Consider the following 22,728-nt stretch of genomic DNA (forward strand, 5'->3'; position numbering starts at 1 on the left):
TTTAAAGATTCTTGGCACACTTCTTTTTAAATGGCTGTACAGTGGACTTTTATATGGATAAACTATTTTATCCTTCTACTCTCAAATATTTAGCTTTTTTCTGTTTTTGCATGCAGTTGTTATAATGATGTTTATGTTCAAATCTTTGCATTTATGATTCCAAGAAGTGAAATTACCAGGATAATAACATTTGTGACAAATGTCATTAAGTTTTTGTTTTTTATTTATTTTCTTTTTTTGTTTTTACAGGGAAGCTGTGCTAATTTATAGTCAGGTGATAAAAATTTCAGAACAAAATGCTTAATCAGAAACTCGTCCTGTTTTTACTTACTCCTTTTCTCTTTTTACTTTCCATAGAGTTTATTTTCTTGATTAAAAGATCTTTATTGGCCTTATGTAGTGTTCAAACCTGTAATCCTAGCTAATTATGAGGCAGCAATTAGGAGGGTTGCAGTGTGAGGCCAGGCAGGGAAAAAAGTTGAGACTCCATCTCAATGGCTGGGCATGGTGGTGTGCTTCAATCCTCCAAGCTACATGAGGAAGCACAAATAGGAGTCTGACTTGGGTATAAAAACCCTGTGCTATAAATAACCACTCCAAAAAAGAGCTGGTGGTGGTAGAGTGTCTGCCTAGCCAACCACAAGGCCCCGATTTCACCCCCTAGTACTACAAAACAAAAAAACAAAACAAAAAAACCCCCACAAAAACCTCCCAGATATTTATTTATTTGTTTGTTTGTTTTTTTATTTTGGGTGTGTATAGAGCAGTTTTATCCAGTAACTCCATGCTTATCTGGAGTCACTTCATCTAACAAGTTTCTGTTGGGAGCACAGCTGGAGGAGGAGAGGGATGAGGAAGAGGTGGGAAAACACCCCAAAATATTTATTGTGAGGAATGATAAGGAATAATCCTCAGAAGAAATACAGATTTTACAAAGGTAATTAAAGATAATTAATATTAACACATTTTTCCTCCCTTTAAAAATGGTAAATTTTTAGATAAAGAGTATAGTTGGGTCATTACTTTTAATGGATTTTATGTTCCATGAGAACATAGGTTCTTTTATTTTTACCCTTAGTACTTAGCACCTGACTAACACATAGTACATACACATCAATATTTGTTTTGAATGAATAAATAATTGTAATTTTCAAGAAAAACCTATCATACATGGTAAATTTCAGATACATGTGAAAATGACTATCTTATCATATACCAAAGCACAATGAAATCTATTATTGCTTTCATGTAACATTCTATAGGCTTTTCACAACTTTTTTCTTCTTTTTTTATTACATTCATATGTGCATACAATGTTTGGGTCATTTCTTCCCCTTCCCCCCACTCCGTCCTTTACCCTCCAACCCCTCGCTACCAGGCAGAAACTATTTTGCCCTTTTCTCTAGTTTTGTTGAAGAGAGAGTATAAGCAATAATAGGAAAGACCAAGGGTTTTTGCTACTTGAGATAAGGATAGCTGTACAGAGAGTTGACTTGCATTGCTTTCCTGTGCATGTGTGTTACCTTCTAAGTTTATTCTTCTCAAGCTAACCTTTTCTCTAGTTCCTGGTCCCATTCTCCTATTGGCCTCAGTTGCTTTAAAGTATCTGCTTTTGTTTCTCTGCGTTGAGGGCAACAAATGCTATCTATTTTTTTTTTTTGGTGTTTTACCTATCCTCATACCTTCCTTGTGTGTTCTCGCTTTATCATGTGATAAAGTGTTTGCCCTTGATCTAATGTCCGCATATGAGGGAGAACAAGCAATTCTTGGTCTTTTGGGCCAGGCTAACCTCACTCAGAATGATGTTCTCCAATTCCATCCATTTACCAGCTAATGATAACATTTCGTTCTTCTTCATGGCTGCATAAAATTCCATTGTGTATAGATACCACATTTTCTTGATCCATTCATCAGTATTGGGGCATCTTGGCTGTTTCCATAACTTGGCTATTGTGAATAGTGCTGCAATAAACATGGGTGTGCAGGTGCCTCTGGAGTAACCTGTGTCACAGTCTTTTGGGTATATCCCCAAGAGTGGTATTGCTGGATGATATGGTAGATCAATGTTTAGATTTTTAAGAAGCCTCCAAATTTTTTTCCAGAGTGGTTGTACTAGTTTACATTCCCACCAGCACCAGCAGTGTAAGAAGGTTCCTTTTCCCCCACATCCTCCCAACACCTGTTGTTGGTGGTGTTTTTGATGATGGTTATTCTACTAGGGGGAGTGAGGTGGAATCTTAGTGTGGTTTTAATTTGCATTTCCTTTTTTTTTTTTTTTTTTTGAGTGGGTCTGGGGTTTGAACTCAGGGCTTCACACTTGCAAAGCAGGTGCTCTACCACTTGAGCCATGCCTCCAGTCCTGCATTTCCTTTATTGCTAGAGATGGTGAGCATTTTCATATGTTTTTTGGCCATTTGAATTTCTTTTGAGAAAGTTCTGTTTAGTTTACTTGCCCATTTCTTTATTGGTTCATTAATTTTGAGAGAATTTAGTTTTTTGAGTTGCCTATACATTCTGGTTATCAGTCCTTTGTCTGATGTGTAGCTGGGAAATATTTTCTCCTACTCTGTGGGTGGTCTCTTCAGTTTAGAGACCATTTCTTTTGTTGAGCAGAAGCTTCTTAGTTTTATGAAGTCCCACTTATCTATGCTATGTCTTAGTTGCTGAGCTGCTGGGGTTCCACTGAGAAAGTTCTTGCCTATACCTATTAATTCCAAGGTATTTCCTACTTTTTCCTGTACCAACTTTAGAGTTTGGGGTCTTTTATTAAGATCCTTCATGCATTTTGAGTTAATATTGGTATAGGTTCACAACTTTTTTTTAAGCAGCTTTATTCTTTAGTAAGTTTTAATACTTGTTCATTGAATTTGCCATTTTTAGGACAGAATTGCCCGTAACAGTGCCATGTTCTCTACTATGGGAGGATATAGAGAAGTCCATGTTTTGTGCAGCAACACATGCTTCTTTAATCTACCATTTTAAAAATTTTCATATTAAGGTAATCAAAGAAATATAGTGCTTTTACTATTTGTATTCACTTATTGTCTTTACAACAAGTCAGTTCATACTCATGATAACAATTATCTTTGATAAATGGCATTTATAACTAACTGTATACAAATTGACATCCATCAAGTTTAATTCATTTATGCATCTAAAGTCCCCTCCAGGCTTTTTCTTTTTCAGTTTACATAGAGGAGTTTTAGACTGTCTTTTTTTATTAAGAAGCAACTCATCTTTATACTTTTATCTTGTTTTTGGATTCCAGTTGTCAGTGTTTAGTCTTTCGGTTCACAATAATCAAAAGCCATTGAAAAAAGGTAGTTTTCTACTTTCATGTGAACCAAATTTCATAAAGTGAACTGTGACCAGAGCTTTAGGATTAACTGTAAAACCCCAGTCCCCATAAGCCAGCTCACATTCACATTAAAAGTAGAGTTAGTTGCCCATCAAATTAAGTGCCTATCAAATGTCATTAGTTAAGCAAACAGTCCTCATTCCTGTTTTTAAAGGTAATAAACTTCTTAATTATGTGAATAACCAAAAGGCTTTCTATTTTACTAGTTATATATTCAAAATTTACTGTTGTATTTTCATCTGGCACCTTTTCAGATGAGCCTACAACATCAAAATGTGACTGTCTGTTGAATTTCATAGGATGAACTCATTAGCAGAAGCAAAGTTTTAATGAAATAGCTTTATTGACCATAATTGTATTTCATTCTTCATATTTGCTTAGGATAATTAGCAGGAATTTATTTGACTTTCTATTCTTTACAGAACAAATTATGTATGTATATATTACACAGTCAAAGGGTTGAGGGTTTCTTGATGTATTACTAAATAACTGGTTGGTTTTTTTGGACTAGATAGTACAACCTGTGCAAATTCTATTAATTCTGCATTGGTTCTTGGCAGACCTTTCATGTTTGGTTTCTTTTGATTTTACTTCTTGTTGTCTAGACAGAAAAGTGTCTCCAGATGGTACAGCCTCATTCATTTTGTAGTTGCCAAACTCCTATTCACCCTTGATGTCCCTTTTAAAATGTCAGGTCCTCTAGGAATCTGCTTGAACATGTAGAATTCTCAAGGTCTGTTATGTATTCCTGTGGAGCCCTGTACATTTTTTTGTTCAGTTTTTAAATAATTATATATTTGTATAATGTGTTGCTGGATATTTGCATATACACAATGAGATATTTTGGGAATGGGACCCAAGTTTAAACACAAAATTTATTTGTGGTCTGTATACCTCTTATATACATAGCCTGATGGTAGTCTTACCCAGTATTTTCAGTGCCTTTTTTTTTTTGGTAGGACTGGGGCTTGAACTTAGGGCTTTATGCTTGTAAAGCAGGCCCTCTACCACTTGAGCCATACCTCCAGTCCATTTTCCTGTAGTTATTATGGAGATGCAGTCTTGCAAACCGTTTGCCTGGGCTGGCCTTGAACTGGAAGCCTCCTAGGATTACAGATGTGAGCCGCCTGTGCCTAGCTGCACCTGCCTTTTGTTTGCTGCCCACCACATGAGGTCAGGTGTGGAAGTTTCCATTCATGGCATCATGTCAGTGCTCATATGTTTTGGATTTTATAACATTTTGGATTTCAGATTTTTGGATTGAGGATACTCAACCTATAAGATTTGACTTCATACATTTTCAGCTCTTGAGAACAGCTCATAGTAAACATTAAAATATAACTGTAATATAATAATGACTTAGAAATTGGACTCATGTTTTACTATAACTAGTTCAACTGATTATAAAACCTATATATTTTCAAATTTGGCCAAAATAGTTGCTTTTAGGTTGATTATATTTTCCATGTTTTTTCAGATACCTGCTATTTTTTTTTTCTTTTTCTTCCTTTTTGGTGGTGTTGACATCAAACCCAGGACCTTGTGCATGCTTTGTAAGAGCTTCAACTGAAATACACCCCCATCTTGGATACCTGTATTTTTAAAACTTGCCTATTTCCTTTTTTTACATTAGTATCTTCACATATTAATTATGTGTTATTCCTTAGGAGCATCTGGGTTATATAGTGTTAGTCATATACTTCAGTGAGGTTCTTAATGTCATTTACTAGAGAACAAATCACCCAGTTAGATGCAAGCAGTGGAAGTATTGGTATATAGTTTCTTAAATCTTTCTCATCTACTTTTCCTTTAGCTCTCTGTGCTCTCACCTGTGAAACTGCTAGATGTTTTCAACTTGAGCTTGTTCATGCAAAACAGAAGTAGAGCAGAAAGAGAGTACCTTTCTAGTACTCAGTGCCTCTGACTCATCAGACACATCTCCCCTGTTTGCTTCTACAATCTACCTCTTGTTTTGCTTTTCAGAGTCCTTAGGCAGTTGAATTTTCTGTTTTATCAAAGTTTTATTTTTAAATCAATGGGAGAGAGAGCTTATATATAGATGGCTTATATAACCATAGTGAAACTATGGAACTTCAGGTTATGTTTTTGAAAAATCTCCACTGAATATATCTTCATAAACATGGTGTCTGTATTTTGTCATTTCACCATATAAAGCTAATAGCTTTCACTTATTTTCACATGGATCTAAGAACACATTTTGGAACTCACTGCTTCCCATTCTTTATCTCCATTAAAGAAGCATCTGGAAGTTTATTGATTTTTCTCTTGAACCCTAGAGGTTGGCTTTTCTATTTTTTTCTTTTTAATTTTTTAGACAAAATATGTGTCTTTTAAACATTTTAATTCTTGCAAAGTTAGTGTATGACCCAGTAGAGAATTTGCAATAGGTGTTAACCTCTTGCTACTGCCCAGTATCTTATCCTTATGTTGGGACTTGTTAGCATGAAATAATGAAATGAAAAGTGCTTTTTGCTGCAGTATTTTCTGTAAATTAGCACTTTCAAATGAATTTTTGCCCCTGGCAGTATAAAATTTGGCATCTAGCAAACAAGATGATCTCAACTCACAGATGTATAAAAACATTGTCAGTCCCTCTGGAACGGAATGCCTGCATTCCTCTTTCATAGTAATTTTCCCAATATCTGAAGCCCCATTTATTAGCTTTTCTCTTCCTTCAAACTTGTCCCTAAAAGTTTTATTTTATTATTGCTGTTTTTAACCTGATCATCAGATTCTTTGACTTTTACGAATTTTTTTTTTTTTCAAGCTGTGTCTTAGAGTACTTGTCTAGGAAGTCTTCTAAGATGTCTGTGCAGGCAGACATCTTAGAAATGTTATCTTACTTCTTTGCTCACTTGATAGCTGTTTCTTCTCTCCTAACTTTTATTAACTTGAAAAGTTATAAAGCCATATGTGAGTAGCTGTTCACTGCTTTCATGAAATCAAAAAGAGAAATAAAGGACCCAACTAAATCAGGAATGACTTAGTTTAGATTGCAGGAATAATTTTCAGGTAGTTATGATATATTGTAACATACTAAACAGAATTCTAGAATTTGAAAAAACTCAAAATAGTATTTGTTGAAACATGAGAAGTGTTGAAAGATAAAATACTGTCTGAAGGCGGGATGCTAAAACTGCTAGTTTCTGAATTCCACTTCTAGTTCTAGGATTTTATGATTTCATGGTGGTATTTGTCCTTCTATAGACCAACTTTTCCCATGACGTTCTATGCCTTAGGACTTTTCTGTGTTTAACAGTAAGCTCTTAAAATAGATTGTATTTATTTTTAAATTATTTTCTTAGCGATAGACTAATCGGTTATATGGCTTTTAGGTACTAAAATCAAAGTGAAAAAACTAGGTTGCCTTCAGATTAAGAAATGTAGTATTAGACCTTTTCCTCCAAAAAAGGATAGAGAAGTCATCTTAGTGGGAATATTGGCCATGAAATTACAAATGCAGTGTCTTGACTGTCTTATCTTTTGCACTAGTCTTTCAAAATATAACTACATTTAAACATAACAGCACCTAGTGTTTGTTAAATACCATGTGCCAGGCACAGTGTGATTAATTTAAGATATGCTATCCTGTTTAATTACCATGATCCTGAGATGTTTGCTTTTATTATTTTCACCTTATCAAGAGGAAGAAATTTAGAGAGATGAATTATCCAAAGTCCACAGTAAGTAGTGAATCTGAGATTTAAACTCAAGACCATTTCTCACCAAATTCTAAATCTTAGAAAATACTTAGTATATCAAAAGTGTATGGAATTACAAAGAAGCAGAATGTAAAATTGTGAATATGTTAGTATTTTAGTTAAATCCTAACTGAAATGTGTATGTGTAGACATACATACACATCTGGAAGTTACTACACCAAAATACTAACAAAGATTAATTATAGATGTGGATAATTATATCTACAATCTATATTGGGGTTATTGATATTTCTCATTTCTATTTTTAACCTGATCATCAGGTTCTTTGACTTTTATGGATGTGTAATTAGAAATTTTTGGTTTGATTATATATGCCCTCTCTATCTTCCTAAGAAGTTAGAATAAAAAAGCTTTGGAGATGACTACTGTTAAAACACATTTGCTATGATTAAAATTCAAAATGATTTCAGAAAAAAAAGCTTTGGAGGAAAGAATAAAAAAAATTAAAAGAGAAAATCATCAATACCAAAATCATTCTAAAAAATTGTTTTTGGGTGGTACTGGGATTTGAACTCAGGGCATAAAGAGCTGGGGGCATGGCTACAGCACTTGCCTAGTAAGCACAAATCCCTGAATTCAAACCCCCGTGCAAATTCAAATAGCATTACAATTCTCAAACATGAGAGATAGTAAGGATAGAGTTGTAAATTCTATTTCTATTTCCTTGTCTTCAAAATAAGTTGGATTATTTAATTTTAATATTACTGCCAATAGCAGTAAGACTTGATATAGTCAGCAGCTCAGAGCAGGTCAGGAGAAGTGCCTGTGTAATAGTGAAAAGCATGTAGAATCTACATCTATTCTGGCAACTTGAGTGGAGACTTTCAAATTGAGAAAATGAACTTCTTCCACCAGTTAGTAATAAAATGCAGACATGAAACTAAATATCTTATACCTGAAAAATTTATTTATAGTCCTCTCTTCTTCACCAATGTAACTAAGGTAGTCGGTGTGCAATAATAGGATGTTTTATAAGTTACTTATCTTTTTCACATAGTGCTTGATGATCCTATAAATTCTTTGACATGAGGAAACTGTGTTGCATTAGTAGGAAAGATTGAGGGCTTGTATGACTATTGTGTGCCCAAAGAACGGTTCTGTCAAGTTCCGTTGTATTAGACTAGAGAAAGACATTGGAAAACGTAGTTAAATTGCTTTACCTTTACACTGTAGGCCAATTTCTACATCATCTGATGTTGCTTGAGATTTGGTACTATGTTCTAGCTTAAGTGGTATTGGGGCTTGATGCTTGTGTGAATTCTGCAGGAATCCTGTACAGTTGTTGATTACATGTACAATAGCATTTAATTGATTTCTACTACATTTGGAAGAGTGTGAAAGTATTTCCTTTTTCTTTGTTTAACTTTTTACCGTGAAATACTATGAAATTATAAGTCACATTCTTCAACTATGTAACCTTTAAGTATGTGCTCTATGAAGTAATACATTTATTAAAAAGGGATTACATTTATGGGGGAATATTTGTTAGAAAATGGGGTCATATGCAGTTGAAAAGGAATTAAGGATAAGGGAATGTATCACTTGGGCCTCAGATGATTTCTTCATTCATTTTGGGATTAATTCCTCATTACATACTCCAGATCTTTCCTACTGAATTCAAATCCCTTCCTACTGACCCAACACTTTTTCCACCTGTGAAACTATGAATTAAATATGTTTTTAATTTCTTTTTTTAAGAAGCATTTTAAAAGACTAAAAACCAAATATCCTGAGATATATTGAATATAAAATTTTACCACATTGAAGATTATCCAGTTGTGCCATGAAGTTTATTTAGTTGCATACAGACCTGAAGGAAAAAATCTTTCCCTAGTCACTTGTGAGTGTATAATTGAATTAAAACAATATTGATTAGGAAAGTTGTAATACTGACCTTTAAGAAAATTTTATCTGTATTTGTGTGCTTATGTACATTGGCATAACTGATGGTTCTGTTACACTGCTACAGTACTTAATATATAACTCATGTGGTCTAAGGTTTGGAAACTTCCTTATGGAGCATATTAATAGAGTATCCCTTCTTGCTATATAATAATTCAGCAGTAAAAAGTGAGGGGATGTCATTGCAGTATATGCATGATACATGATCATTTGAGTTTTTCAAAGCTTAAAGAGTTGCTTCTGACTTTTAAATTTGTGATAGTTATAAACACTGCTTTTATCTGTTACTTTGTATGTATGTGCGTATATGTATATATGTGTGTGCATGTATGTGAATGTGTATGTATGTTTGTATATCCACTGCTAAAGAGATGAAACTGAAGAGTACTGATCTGATTATCCACTCTATTGATAACCTTGTTTTCAGATGTGCTGAGCATTTTCTTCTCAGTTCTCTATACTTTCTGTTCCTTATTTAGCTCTTGAAACTCTCTTCCCGGAATCCTGCTCACACCATACAGAATTTCAATCATCTGTGATATTAGTACAGTAACTGAAACACAAAGGGGACATAAGGGGAAAACAGTTTCATAGTGTGGCCTGACATAGTGTTAAGGGTTCTCTTCTTTACTATGCATCTCCCACAAGCAAATAATATCTTCAGAATGTTTATTTTTATGAGAGACATGTTAAAAAACTTAGGGAGAACTAACATGATATCTGTAGCATACTATAAAAAGGTTCAACAGGAATTTCAAAAATTGATAAAGTAAGCATGTCAGTTTGTGCACTTTTTATGTGTGAACGTGCAGGGAGAAAGCAAGAGCACTCACTTAAGCAGATGTACAAATATTAAAAATTGGTGAATTTTGGCAAAGAATATAGACATTTATTTGGATTTTTAAAACCTAGTATATGCTTGAAAATATTCAATATAAAAGTTGAAAAGATCAAAGACACCAGGGAGTAAAAGCACATTCATCACAGTGTGACAGGAGAAGATCACCAGTTATACCTACATGGACCTGTATCATGAAAAGCAAGATACAGTAACTGTGATTGTGCCAGTGCTATCTGGATGTTTTATTACCTTAAGCTCATGTGCACTGATCTCAAATTTAATTTCAGTTTTACTAGCTGGTGAAATTAGAAATCAGAAACAAAAAAAGAAAAAAGGCAAAATAAAACTGAAAGCTGGCCATGTTGCAAAGAAACTTAAGCAGTTGTTACTGATGCCATGAAAATAAATAGCAAAATGACTTTATGTATCAAGAGAACGTTCATGCCTTTCAGTCTAATAATTTTACTTCTTAAAATCCTAAGAAAGAAATTTAGAAGACATAATTAAATTTGACTTCAGGATTATGTTTGATCACATGGCACTCCTTGATTTCTGGACAGAAAACAAAAAACAAAATTTCTCCATAAAAAACTATGGAAGTTCAATTTGGAAAAAATAATCTTCATATTAACCAACAAAATCTCTCTCTGCTCTTTTGGATTTGTAAATTGTCTGTCTTCTGACTTTTCTTCTCCTTTGTTCTCTTCTTGCCAGTTAAATATAGATGATGCACAAATAAATGTCTGCCTTTGACCTTCATATCTCTTCTCTTGTTTGGTAATTTTATTTGGTCTCATGGCTTCTACTACTGTTTGTGTGTGGATACCTCTGAAATTTAAAATTCCAGTTCTGCTCTTTCCGGAGCTCCATTTGTGCTGGCTCCATTGCAGCTGCTCACTTTTGATCTTTTGACTGTCCTGATCCATATTTCAACTTTATATCAAAAAAATTTCTACCTTACTGATTTTCCTTCCTAAAGATACTCTTCTGGGGACCAGATTTCTATCATGAAATCTTTGGTTGTCATTTTTTCCTCATTCTTACTCGGATTTAAAAAACCCTCTGTAACACTTTGCAGTGTTTTTTATAAAATGCATGTGGCATGCTAGTTTAAGCTGTTTTTTTTTTTTTAAATGCAGGTATTTACGATATGTTCTTAATTGAGCTCCTTGCATTCTTGTCTCCTCTTAAATGAATCTTTTCCCAGAAGTCCTCCTGCAACACAGGTTTAGACATCACTTTCTATATTTGATAAAGATGTCTTAGTATATATAAAACGTATATTGAACTGCCACATTTAGTCCTTAGGGCATCTGCTATATGCTTTGACTGTCTTTATTTTCTTCCCTCAAATCATTTTTCTTTCATCGTCTTTACATTTCCCTCTTTCTAAGGCTTGTCATTTTTTTGCCCAGTATCTCACCATTTCTCTGTTTTTACATTTTCATATATTACTCATCCTTCAAGAATTGACTTTCAAATTGTCTTCCAGCTGGAAATAATACTTTCTTCCTGCTAGCTCCCAAAGGCCTTTTCTAACTCTTTGTTATTGTAATTAGTGTCCTTTCCATTGTACTGGGGTTACTTATATGTTTGTATGTGTTTGAAACTTTTCAATTTCAAAGTAGAAAAAGAAAATAAAAGACCAGAGACACCAGGGAGTACAAGCAGGAACTACTCATCAGAGTGTGATAGTTTGTTACTGGTTGTTACTAGATTTTGAGTTCTTTAGATTTGGATTTATGTCTTACTCTGCTATTTTTCTATGTACATTATTTGGTACATAGGTCATTTCTAAGATATATTTATAAGTAAATGTATTAAAAATTACTTTGTTTTAGATGTATTAGTTGAGAAAAGAACAAAATTTTGAAGATACTTTACTTGTATGTCAAAGATAATAAAGATCATAAAGATTTATAAATATATGCTTGAATATAATTTTGTTTTAAAAAGTTTAGGAAATTTTATATATGATCTTGGATCACGGACTCAAAATCATTTTCATAAAGATGAGACTTTTAAAGCTATTAAAGATAAACTTTAATAGCTTTCAGTGTATTCAGTCATTTAAGCAGTATTTATACAATACTTTCAAGCTGAAATATGTTTTTCTTGAGTATTTTTATAACATACAGCTCACACTTTATGTACTCCCAGTTTGGTATTAGAATTTTTTTAGGACCTTCTTGATTTTCTTAAATGGTTTGGTTTCTTCTTCTACTTCTTTTGCTGATGATGTGTTTTATTTTTCTTAGTCTGTTTGTCCTGACAGAACTAACATTTAGAAAATGTTCTGTTTTGCAGGTATCCTGGTCAGATATAGGAGGACTGGAAAATATCAAACTGAAATTAAAGCAGGCTGTGGAATGGCCCTTGAAACATCCAGAGTCATTTATCAGAATGGGTATTCAGCCACCTAGAGGAGTTCTTCTGTATGGACCACCTGGATGTTCCAAAACAATGATAGCAAAGGCTTTGGCAAATGAGAGTGGACTGAATTTTCTGGCCATTAAGGTAAGGTGTTAAATTTTTAAATAATTCCTTTCTTCTGGCTTCTTTCTACACCCATTTTTTGATTACTATCCTTAAGAGAACATACAAAGGTATCTCTTAAGAAGCAGCTAATTTTTATTTTTATTTGAGGTGGCTGACAATATACTATAGAAAGAAGAGAGATAAGAAATAAATTAGTGCACATAATCAGCAAATCATGGTGGGCAATGAGAAGACTATTTAGTTTCTTGGTTCTCACTATTTCTTATAGCCATGTAACAGAAACTAATCTTTTGTTTTTGTTTTGTTTTAATTGTACTGATGACTTTTGCTTAACCATGACTTAATTATAAATATAATAGTGAGTTCAGTATTTACATACATTAAATTTTCAAATACATATGACACCTTTTGTGGTAAAACTCCAAATACTTTAAAAAATACTTGTCAGTCAGAGAATAGTATTTGTTCATTGTTGTTATCTGGATTATATACAGACATGTATACACATATATTTTTTTGGCTCATTGCCCTGCCTTCCATTACTTGACATACACAGTCTTACTTAATACGTACTTTTACATTTACCTTACTACCAGATATTAATTTTGTTATTAATTTTTATGTAACATTATTATATATCCAGTTACCAAATACACATATATAAATCCAGTTATATGGATGATGTCACCAAAGTAAGTGCCTAAATATGTTAAGAATTAATTTATTTAAGAAAAAACACATGATAACCTGTTTTGATATCACCATGGATTTTTATGCATGACAAAATGTATTTTCTATCTTAGAGCATTAAACTCGTTGGCAATTTGAAAGCATAAAAGCTATTTCAGAGTAGTTTGTAAAATTTTGACATTACTTAAAATGTATATGGAATGATATAGTTAAGCTGGTTTTTTTTCCCCAGTATAGGAATTTGAACTCAGGGCTCACACTAGCAAGGCAGGCACTCAACCACTTGAACCATTACCTGGTCCTTTTTGCTTTGATTATTTTTTGGATAGGGTCTCATGTTTTTGCCCAGCCTGGCTTGTACCATGCTTCTCCAATTTCTGTCTCCCTCATAACTAGAAAACCAGGGGCACACCACCATGCTTTGCTTTATTGGTCCAGACTGGCCTCAAATTGCAATCCTCATATTCCCGGCCTCCTGAGTAGCTGGGATTATAGGCATGAATCACTGTGCATGACTCTAAATTATTTGTTCTTTAAGAGTCAATATCTTCAATATATTTTTGATTAGTTTTATTCTGGAGATATTATTCTACTATTTTCAGTTATGGTGAATTATAACTATAGTTTTAAAGATTATAGTTTTAATTGTTGGAGCAATTTTGAAATTTTTAAAGACATCTTGATTTCTGTTTGGTGTCTGTCCTCTTACCACATGGGCATGGCTGTTTTACTGGCATTCCCTTACTATCCTCTCTCCATTTCTCTGTTCCTATCTGTATAGTCCACCATTGTATATTTATATTAGGATATTTTCTGTCTACTTGAAATATAATACTTATTTGATGAGAATCTACCTCATAGTCATTTAGACTTGAATTTAAGAGCACACTTATTGTTTAGAAACTACTATCTCATTTTTTGTGTGATTTGAGGTATAAGTTCTAGATGCTACTGGACAAATACTACTTTTCTACTAGACAGCCTTAGTATTACTTAGAAGCACATTACTAAATTTCTTTGAATATAAAACGTTTCATAATTTTGAGCAATTGCACTTTTAGTCTTTTTTCACTATGAGGAAACTATAAATGGTTCTGGTGTCTCAAACATGTTCATGTAAAATAACTATCCAATAGTTAACTTTTTAATTTATTTATTTTTATTATTTTTGTACTGGGGGGTCCATTGTGACATTCAGAAACATTCTTGCAATATATCATAGTTGAATTCACCCCTTCCACCCTTCTCCTTTATCCCCAGCCCTTCATTCCAAATGTTATGTGAGCTTTTTCCATTAAAATTTTAATTCTTTTAAGTCACACACAGAAGATGTAAATGATGTTAAGATATTAATGTGGGATTTTGTTCTGTATAGGATTTAATATAATTTGACAGTATTGCTTAGTTTTGAATCTAAGCAGAGTATATATATATATATATTATATATATTATACATTCATAGTACAAGGGGGAGTTGAGGATATTTTTTATGAACAATGGGGTTCGTTTTACTGTTCTTTTCAACTTTAACAATTTTCAAAATAAAAAGTTGGGAACATGAAAACTTGGTCTGATTAATACTTGTGCAGAGAGTTAAAATAGTTAATACCATTTCGATTACAGATGAGGAAATGAAGTCAAAGTAGTTGTAAATTCATAGAAATGAAGTCAAAGTAGTTGTAAATTCATATTCTTCTCATTCTAGTTTTAATTTTCTGTGTGAAAAAATGTTGCCTTTTGGTTTCAGTGTGCATGTTTGTTTTCTAAAGAGACTTAGGTGTTATAGTTCAGTTTGAGCTCTTCGAAATAATAAATAAATATTATGCATTTTGAAGGAGACCAGAAAAAAATGTAGAGTGGAATTTTCTTTTCTTACTCTTGAGAAACTCCCTAACACTTTTCACAAAAATTAACTTTATTCCCTAAGATAAAGAATTTTGATTCAGGATTTTAAATATCTTTCTCTATGTTTGTGAAAGAGCCTTTGAGCTTCCCCTGTGTATCTTTTTCTAAACAAAGATTAAAATACATATTTACTTGAGTTAAGACTTCACTTTGGCTTGTATGCATTCTTAATATCCTCTGGCATGTTTATGTGTTTTTGTGTAGATTGCAGCATTTGACATATGCTTAAATTTAGTTTGTTATGAAAATATTTTCCATTTGAAACTTCCTTTCTGCTTCTCTCTTGTTTTTGTATGCTGTACTACAATCATTAATTATCTTTGGATTACTGGACTGTTACTGATTCTGGAAAAAGGAGGGATCTGTTGGAGTCGTGGCTCAAGTGGTAGAGCATCTGCCTCACAGGTGCAAAGCCTTAAGTTCAAATCCTACTACCGCACAAACAAATAATAAAACATTAAAAAAAAAAAGAGGATCTGATCAGGATTTTCAACAAGTCTTTTGTTAACATTGTTGGAGAGTACAGGAGTGTCAGGCTTAGTATATCCTTGACTTCTTGAGAAACTTTTTTTCAGTATACAGAAAATGTATAAAATATATCCATTTTCAAGGAAAAAAGTGTAGTTTACTCAAAGCAGCACACAGTTCAAAGTGATTATTATAATTCATTTAATTAGATCTCTTATTCTGTTAAAAGAGGTGCAAGATTATCTAAATTTGGAAAATTCCAAATTCAGCTCTAGGCTCTGTTTTTAAAATTATGTTGATTATTATACAGTTCAGAACTTCCATGTTACACATAGTGTATGAAAAACTGTTTACATACCTCTTACATATGGAATGCTTTCAGATTAGTTTCTGGGATTACATTTTAGGATAATGAACCAGTGACTATTGTAAGCTTGAAGTGCTGGTATTAGAACTGAAATTTGTTTTTAAAACTTTATTCCCCTCAGTCTGAGCTCTTTTTAGTTTTTAGTGCTGGGTATCAAATCTAGAGCTTTAGGCATTTCAGGAAAGTGCTCTACTACTGAGCCTCATTGCCAGCCCTTGATTTTTCAAGACAGGTCTCTGTAGCCCAGACTGGCTTTGAACTTGTGATCCTCCTGCCTCCACTTCCTAAGTGCTGGAAATACAGATGTATACTATCATACCTGGCTTAGAATCAGACCTCTTAACCACTGTATTATTTGCTCTTCCATTTTCATTTACATTTTTTAATTTTTAAAATGAAGCTAGTATCCACTGATTTTTTTTTCATTAATTATACCAATAACCAGAAAAAGTAATTTAGGCAGTTTCTATAGGGTAGGTTCAGAGAAATAGAAAGATGCTTCTGAGGAATCAGTGGAAAAATAATTTTGTTTCTACAAGACGAAGAAAAGAAAAAATAGCATGGCTTTGCTCCAAGCATAGAAGTTGATTGCGTTAATAAGAAAGTGTAATCACTGCTGAAGAAACGGGAAACTGATGAGATGTGCCTGGGAAGAGACTGTTAGTTCAATAATGTGGTACTTGAAGTTTACCTGGTAGTGTGTAACTTGTGCCCTTGGGTTCGAGTAAGTCACAACAAAACTAGCATTAAGCTAGAATTCAGATAGCTTTTGTCTACTTTCTAACCCTGGCAGTTTCTGCTTTTTTAATCTAAAACAAGTTGTCTTTGTTTGTTTTCTCATCTGTTAAAGTAGGATACATTTGTACAGTATATATTTTGGAAAGGATTCCATTTAAAAAGGCAAATAAAAATGGTCTGGGGGTGGGCATAACTCCCCACTCTTTATATGTGGGTTGTACATACTGACTGTTTTTTAAAGAATTCACTACAGAGGGAAGAGCTATTTCATAATGGACAAACTGAACAAGCAGTACCTCAGCCAAGTGATTATGGTTAACATCGTCAGTGTTTTGTTGATAGTATATATCCTTGGATAGATGTGGTGAGATCACACTTAAACCCTATGATCTTCCCCCTGAATGAGTATAATCCCTATCTAACTATCAAAACACATGAGGAAGACAAAATTGAGTACTACTCCACAAAACTGTCAAAATTACTAAAAAAAAAATAAAAGGGATAGTGTGAGAAAATTTCACAGCCAATAAGATACCAAGGAGACAATAACTAATGTAATGTTATGTTATCCTTGATAGGGAACAGCAACAAAAGGACATTAGTGAAAACTGAGGAAATCTGAGTGAACTGTGGACTTTAATAATATATCAGTCTTGATTCATTGGTTGTAACAAACATACCATGTTAATTATATGGTTAATAATAGGAGAATCAGTGTGCAGGGTTGGGTGTAGGCAGTGAGTATATTAGAGCTCTTTGTACTGTCTGCTCATCTCTTCTGTAAACCTTAAACTTTACTAAAAATAAAGTCTATAAATTAAAGGTTTGAGTATCACAGATTCAGGCATGTGTAATCCAGTGAAGTAATTGAAGTTAATAAAGCCAAGTCTTCAGCTGGGTGTGGTGGTGCAAGTCTGTAATACCAGCCCTCAGGAGGCTGACAGGTGATCAAGAGTTGGAGGCCAGCCTGGGTTACATACTGAGACCCTGTCTCAAAAAAAAAAAAAAAAAAAATAGAAGGCCAACTGTGAGGTCTGCTCTGTAGTAAAGAGAATGAGTGGGTTACAGGGAAGGAGCAGTCATGGGGAATGATTGTGGATTACATGGGTGAACGTTTTAGAGCAGAGCTCTCCTAGTCATCCCTCATCCATGACAGTAGTGCAAAGTTACTGAGAAGAACTCCAAAGGCAATACTGAGCAAAAAGACCAATGCTGGAGGTATCACAATACCCAACTTTAAACTATACTACAGAGTCATAGCAATAAAAACAACATGGTACTGGCACAAAAACAGACATGAAGACCACTGGAACACAATGGAGGACCCGGATGTTGCTGGAAAAAGTTGCTGTCTGCCTGCAGAAAACAAACTAGATCCACGCCTGTCACCCTGTACTAGTATCAACTCAAAGTGGATTAAGGACCTTAATGTCAGACCCAAAACCTTGCAGTTAGTACACAAAGAGCAGAGAATACCCTGGAAACAATAGGCAAAGACTTCCTCAGTAGAACTCCAGCAGCCCAGCAACTAAGAGAAAGGATGCACAAATGGGACTACATGAAATTAGAAAGCTTATGCACAACAAAAGAAATGGTCTCTAAATTGAAGAGACCAAAAAACTAAACTCCCCAAAAATCAATGAACCAATAAAGAAGTGGGCAATTGAACTAAACAGAACTTTTTCTTAGGAAGAAATTCAAACAGCCAAAAACACACATGGAAACATGCTCACCATCCATGCTGGCCATAAAAGAAATGCAAATCAAAACCAAACTAAGATTCTACCTCACCCCTGTTAGGATGGTTGTCATCAAGAACACCACCAACAACAAATGCTGGTGAGGATGCAGGGAAAAAGAAGCCCCCATACACTGCTGGTGGGAATGTAAGCTAGTACAACCAGTATGGAAAATATTTTGGAGACTCCTTAAAAAGGTAAACATAGATCTGCCATGTGATCCAGCAATCCCACTCCTAGGGATATACCCGAAGGAATGCAACTCAAATTATAACAAAAGCACCTGCACACCTATGTTTATTGCAGCACTGTTTACAATAGCTAAGCTGTGGAAATAGCCAAGATGCCCCACAACTGACGAGTGGATCAAGAAAATGTGGTATTTATACGCAATGGAATTTTACTCAGCCACAAAGAAGAATGAAATTTTATCATTCACATGTAAATGGGTGGAACTAGAGAATATCATCTTAAGCAAAGTTAGCCAGGCTCAGAAGGCCAAAAATCACTTGTTCTCCCTCATATGCAGATTATAGACCCAAAACAAATGCAGTAATATTATTGGACATGGGTCACACACTAAGGGGAGAACATGCATGAGAGAAATAGGGAAAGGCAAGGAATCCTAAAACTTGAATGTGGTTGATGTGCTCCCTGTTGAGGAGTGAATAAAGAAATCTTAAAATAGCAGAGGCCACTATGGGAAGACAACCAGGAAGTAGTGAAGAGGTCTGGCAGAGATGAACCGATGTGGGTTGTAATACATAAGTGCATGGAAGCAATGCTAGGAATCTCTCTGTATAGCTATCTTCATCCCAAACTAGCAAAAACAGTTTGTCTTTCTTAGTATGTCTCATGTTTTCAACAAAATTGGAGAAGAGGGTGGAACAGGAGCTGCCTGGAAGGGGGGGATTGGGAGGTCTAGAGTAGGGGAGAGGTATACACATGTAAATAAATGCAAAAATGATTTTAAAAAAAAAGGAGAAAGGAAAAAAAAAACTTGAATGGAAAACATGAGTTTAGGGCTTGCTTGTTTCACTGTAGTTCTTAAGTGTGTGTTAGTTCTGGCCCCAAACCCAGACCCCAGCACTATAAATTCTTTCTTAGTGTTTTGAGGACTGTTTCTTTCACTTTGGGTGCTCCTTCTAATTTGGAGCAACAAGAACTGCTAGGTTCAGTTTCATGCCTAATGTTTCATGCTCTCTTTCTGTATGTTTATATTATTACGTGGGCTCACCTTGGAGTCTGAAACCTTTTGAGTTTTTGTTTAATTTAGTGTAGGTTTTTGTTTTGTTTTGCTTTATCTTTGAAGCCTTGGACTTCTCCAAATAATGTGATCTTATGTGCTTTATTTGCTTAAACTGGCAGTTATTAACATCAATATTAAATAGAGATATAGACTTATTTTTATTTTCTCACTGTTAGTCTATTAGGAAATAATAGTAATGTGATTCTTGGGACAAATGGAATATTTAATATGATATTGTCAGCTTCATAATTATTTGAGAGTTAGATTGTATTTACTTAAATTTGTCTTTATTCGTACCGTATAGAAGCAGGCCTGTTAAAAGTTGGAGCAGCATATATTTAGACTGTGAGTGTTAAATTTTCTTTGAAGAAGCTAATATATAAAGAGATGTCTTGACATGAGAGCGTTCCATGCATAACATTAGGTTAAAAGCAAAAATTGGTGGGAACCATAATAATAAAACCTTTGGCATTTACAATCTCAAAAGACCTAGAGAGGTTTAGAAAGAGAAAGATGGTTTTAGACTTGTAAGGACTATAATAGAAAGAAAATTTTATTGCTTCACTTTTTATTCATTGATAAGTGAGCTGATGGAGAGACTATTTTTTGTTTTAATAAAAATTACAGTTGGAATAAGTATAATTTTGCATGTATCACACTTGGAAAAATATGTTTTGCAGTTGGAACAATGGAAAAATATATATTACTTTCTGAATGCTAAGCTCTGTACATGATAAACAATGTATTAGATGAGCTCTTTGCTCTCTATCAACTTATAGTTTTGGGACAGACATTTGACTAAACACTGTAATGAAATGGATAACATTTGGAATTGGCAGTTATTTTTGATTGGATATGGGAAGAGAAAAATGTCAAAGGTGATTACAATTTTAATATTTGATGTTTGACAGATGGAAATACCAAGGAAGAGAAGCAAGAAAAGATGCCAAATTGGTATTTAGACATGTTGAGTTCAAAATACCTTTGGGACTGAATGGTAGATATGGCTAAAAGTCAGTTGTAGCTCATGAGAATGATAATTTGTAGAGATAAAACATGGAAATTGAGAATCAATGTTTGAGATTCTGTGGAACTTAGTAAAGGAGGTTGAGGGTAACAAGAGTGGTCAACAGTAACAGAAGTGGTTTTCATGGGCATGTCTATATGTGTACTTGCACATTTCACAGCTTGTTTGCTTAATTATCGTCATCATGGTACCCACAATGGAAGTTTTGAAGCAACATCATTTTTCCTCCCTGAATGAATGAATTGTGGGGAACATTTATATTGCACCTTTTTGAGAGAAACAGCTTGAAATCTGTTCTCTGCCAGTCCTCCATTTTAACTTTCCTATAGCTTTTCTTGACTTATACTTGATGCCTGTTTTCAAATTCTTTGAAGTGTTTTCTCAGAATGGCCTTCTCTATGTGCTGATGCCATATTTTTTATTAATTTCAAGATCCTTTACTCACATTATGTATATGTAATTCTACCTCACTGAGTTTGGATTTTTATGAGCATACTCCATACGTGTTATGTGTGTTAACCATAGTAATCATGTAGGTTAACTTGCCTTCCCCAGACATTTTAGAACTTATAAAAAGTCAATTTGAATTGTAATAGCCCAAAGTACCAGGCAGGTGTTGGACACATTTAAAAAGCCCTTGGGAAGACTGGAAAAAACTCAGTAGTGATTAAATGAGCAAAATGGCAAGAGCATGAGGTATAAATCTTAATACTTAAATTTGCGATATGGTATAAAATAATGAAACACAGTAAAAGATAAGTCCAGTTTGGTTCTCACTAAAGTAACAGAACAGCTGGACAAATATTTACACACGTTTCCATGATGTTTTTGTTGTTTTATAACTTGCACACTGGAAATCCTAGCCATGGAGTGCTAAAAATAACACTGTGCCCAAATAAGCCAGTGTGTGGTACTTAAATTTCCAGCAGCTTTTCGTGACTGCTGTATCAATGAAGCATATGCTATGTAGGAGGCAAAAAGTGGCAGGACTAACATACTGTAATTATTTGCTAAGTCGTACTGGAAAATAAATACCTTATCTAGCTTTATCAATATTATCCAGTCTAGGGATTTGTGTATTATTTTTAAAGCATTAAATAACTTACAAGTAAATGGTAGGACTCAGCCAGTATTGTATTCATCTAAGCCTTGTAGTTTATTATAAATGGGCCCTTGTTTATGATGGATATTAATAAAAGTGTTATTTTCAAGCTAACCCATGCAGTTACCTATTTAGGAAGAATTAGACTTCATCTTTATCACTTGGTCTGCTCACTGCTAGTACCTTTGAATTTGAATTTCCATTCTTTGTATAATCTTAAGGAGATACATTCTTAAGATTGGGGAAAATAGGACAGCATAGTTTAGATTCTTATCATTTCTGCTATTTGATACATTCTAGGACTTTTGGCATGTTGCTCTGGTTCTTTGCCCTTTTGTTTGTCTCAGGTTTTAAGTGATGTTAGGTTAGACTTATATGACTACTGAAGTCCTTCCACTGGTAGTGTTCTGTGGCTAAGTGTTTGTAACAGTTCCTCTATCAACTGTAAGAGTTAAAAGACTTGAACCCCACTACTGTAATTTATTAAGCTGTGTGACTTTGGAAAAATTACTTCACTTCTTTGCACTTAATATTTAAAAAATAAAATTGTAGTGACAAAATACATCTTAGATGGCAGTTGCAAGCAACAATGGAGATAACATTCTTAAATTGTTTTTTTGCTATTGTAACAAAACACTTGAGGCAGGCTGACTTATAAAGAAAAGAAAACTGAGCTTATTTAGCTCAGTTTTGGAGGCTGAAACTCCAAGATTGAGCTCATTGGTTTGGTCTCTGATGAGCACCCAATGGTGGATGGCATCATGGCAAGAGTACATGTAGTAGTATGAGATCACATGCCAAAACAGGAAGCCAGAGGGTGATTTGGAAGCTAGGCTTGCTCTTATAACAACTGCTCTCCCAAGAGCTCAGGGATCCCACAAAAGCCATTTCAATCCCCTGTGAGAACAGTTCTCTCCAAGTCCTAAAGACCTTTCTCTAGACCCTATCTCTTAAAGGTCCCACCACCTCTCAGCTCCACCATACCAGGAACCAAGCTCCCAACATGTGACCCCATGGGGAACATACCCAAACAGTGTACAAACCGTGGTAGGAATAATACATGTCAGACATTTATCATGACATCACAATATTAGCTCATG

The 22,728-nt window shown here is 34.2% G+C and overlaps 1 protein-coding gene across 4 annotated transcripts in view; it reads left to right on the forward strand.

Annotated features, from left to right (window-relative positions):
- Positions 1–22,728, forward strand: part of Afg2a (AFG2 AAA ATPase homolog A) — a 314,577-nt gene that overhangs the window by 35,788 nt on the left and 256,061 nt on the right. For all 4 annotated transcript variants that reach the window (XM_074041682.1, XM_020172263.2, XM_074041683.1 and 1 more), the window contains exon 11: positions 12,152–12,361. In XM_074041682.1, coding sequence (XP_073897783.1) covers positions 12,152–12,361 — 210 coding nt within the window. The remainder of the gene's footprint in view (positions 1–12,151; positions 12,362–22,728) is intronic.

The sequence above is a fragment of the Castor canadensis genome, chromosome 9 (genome assembly GCF_047511655.1).
Source record: "Castor canadensis chromosome 9, mCasCan1.hap1v2, whole genome shotgun sequence".
NCBI classification, from domain to species: Eukaryota; Metazoa; Chordata; class Mammalia; order Rodentia; family Castoridae; genus Castor; species Castor canadensis.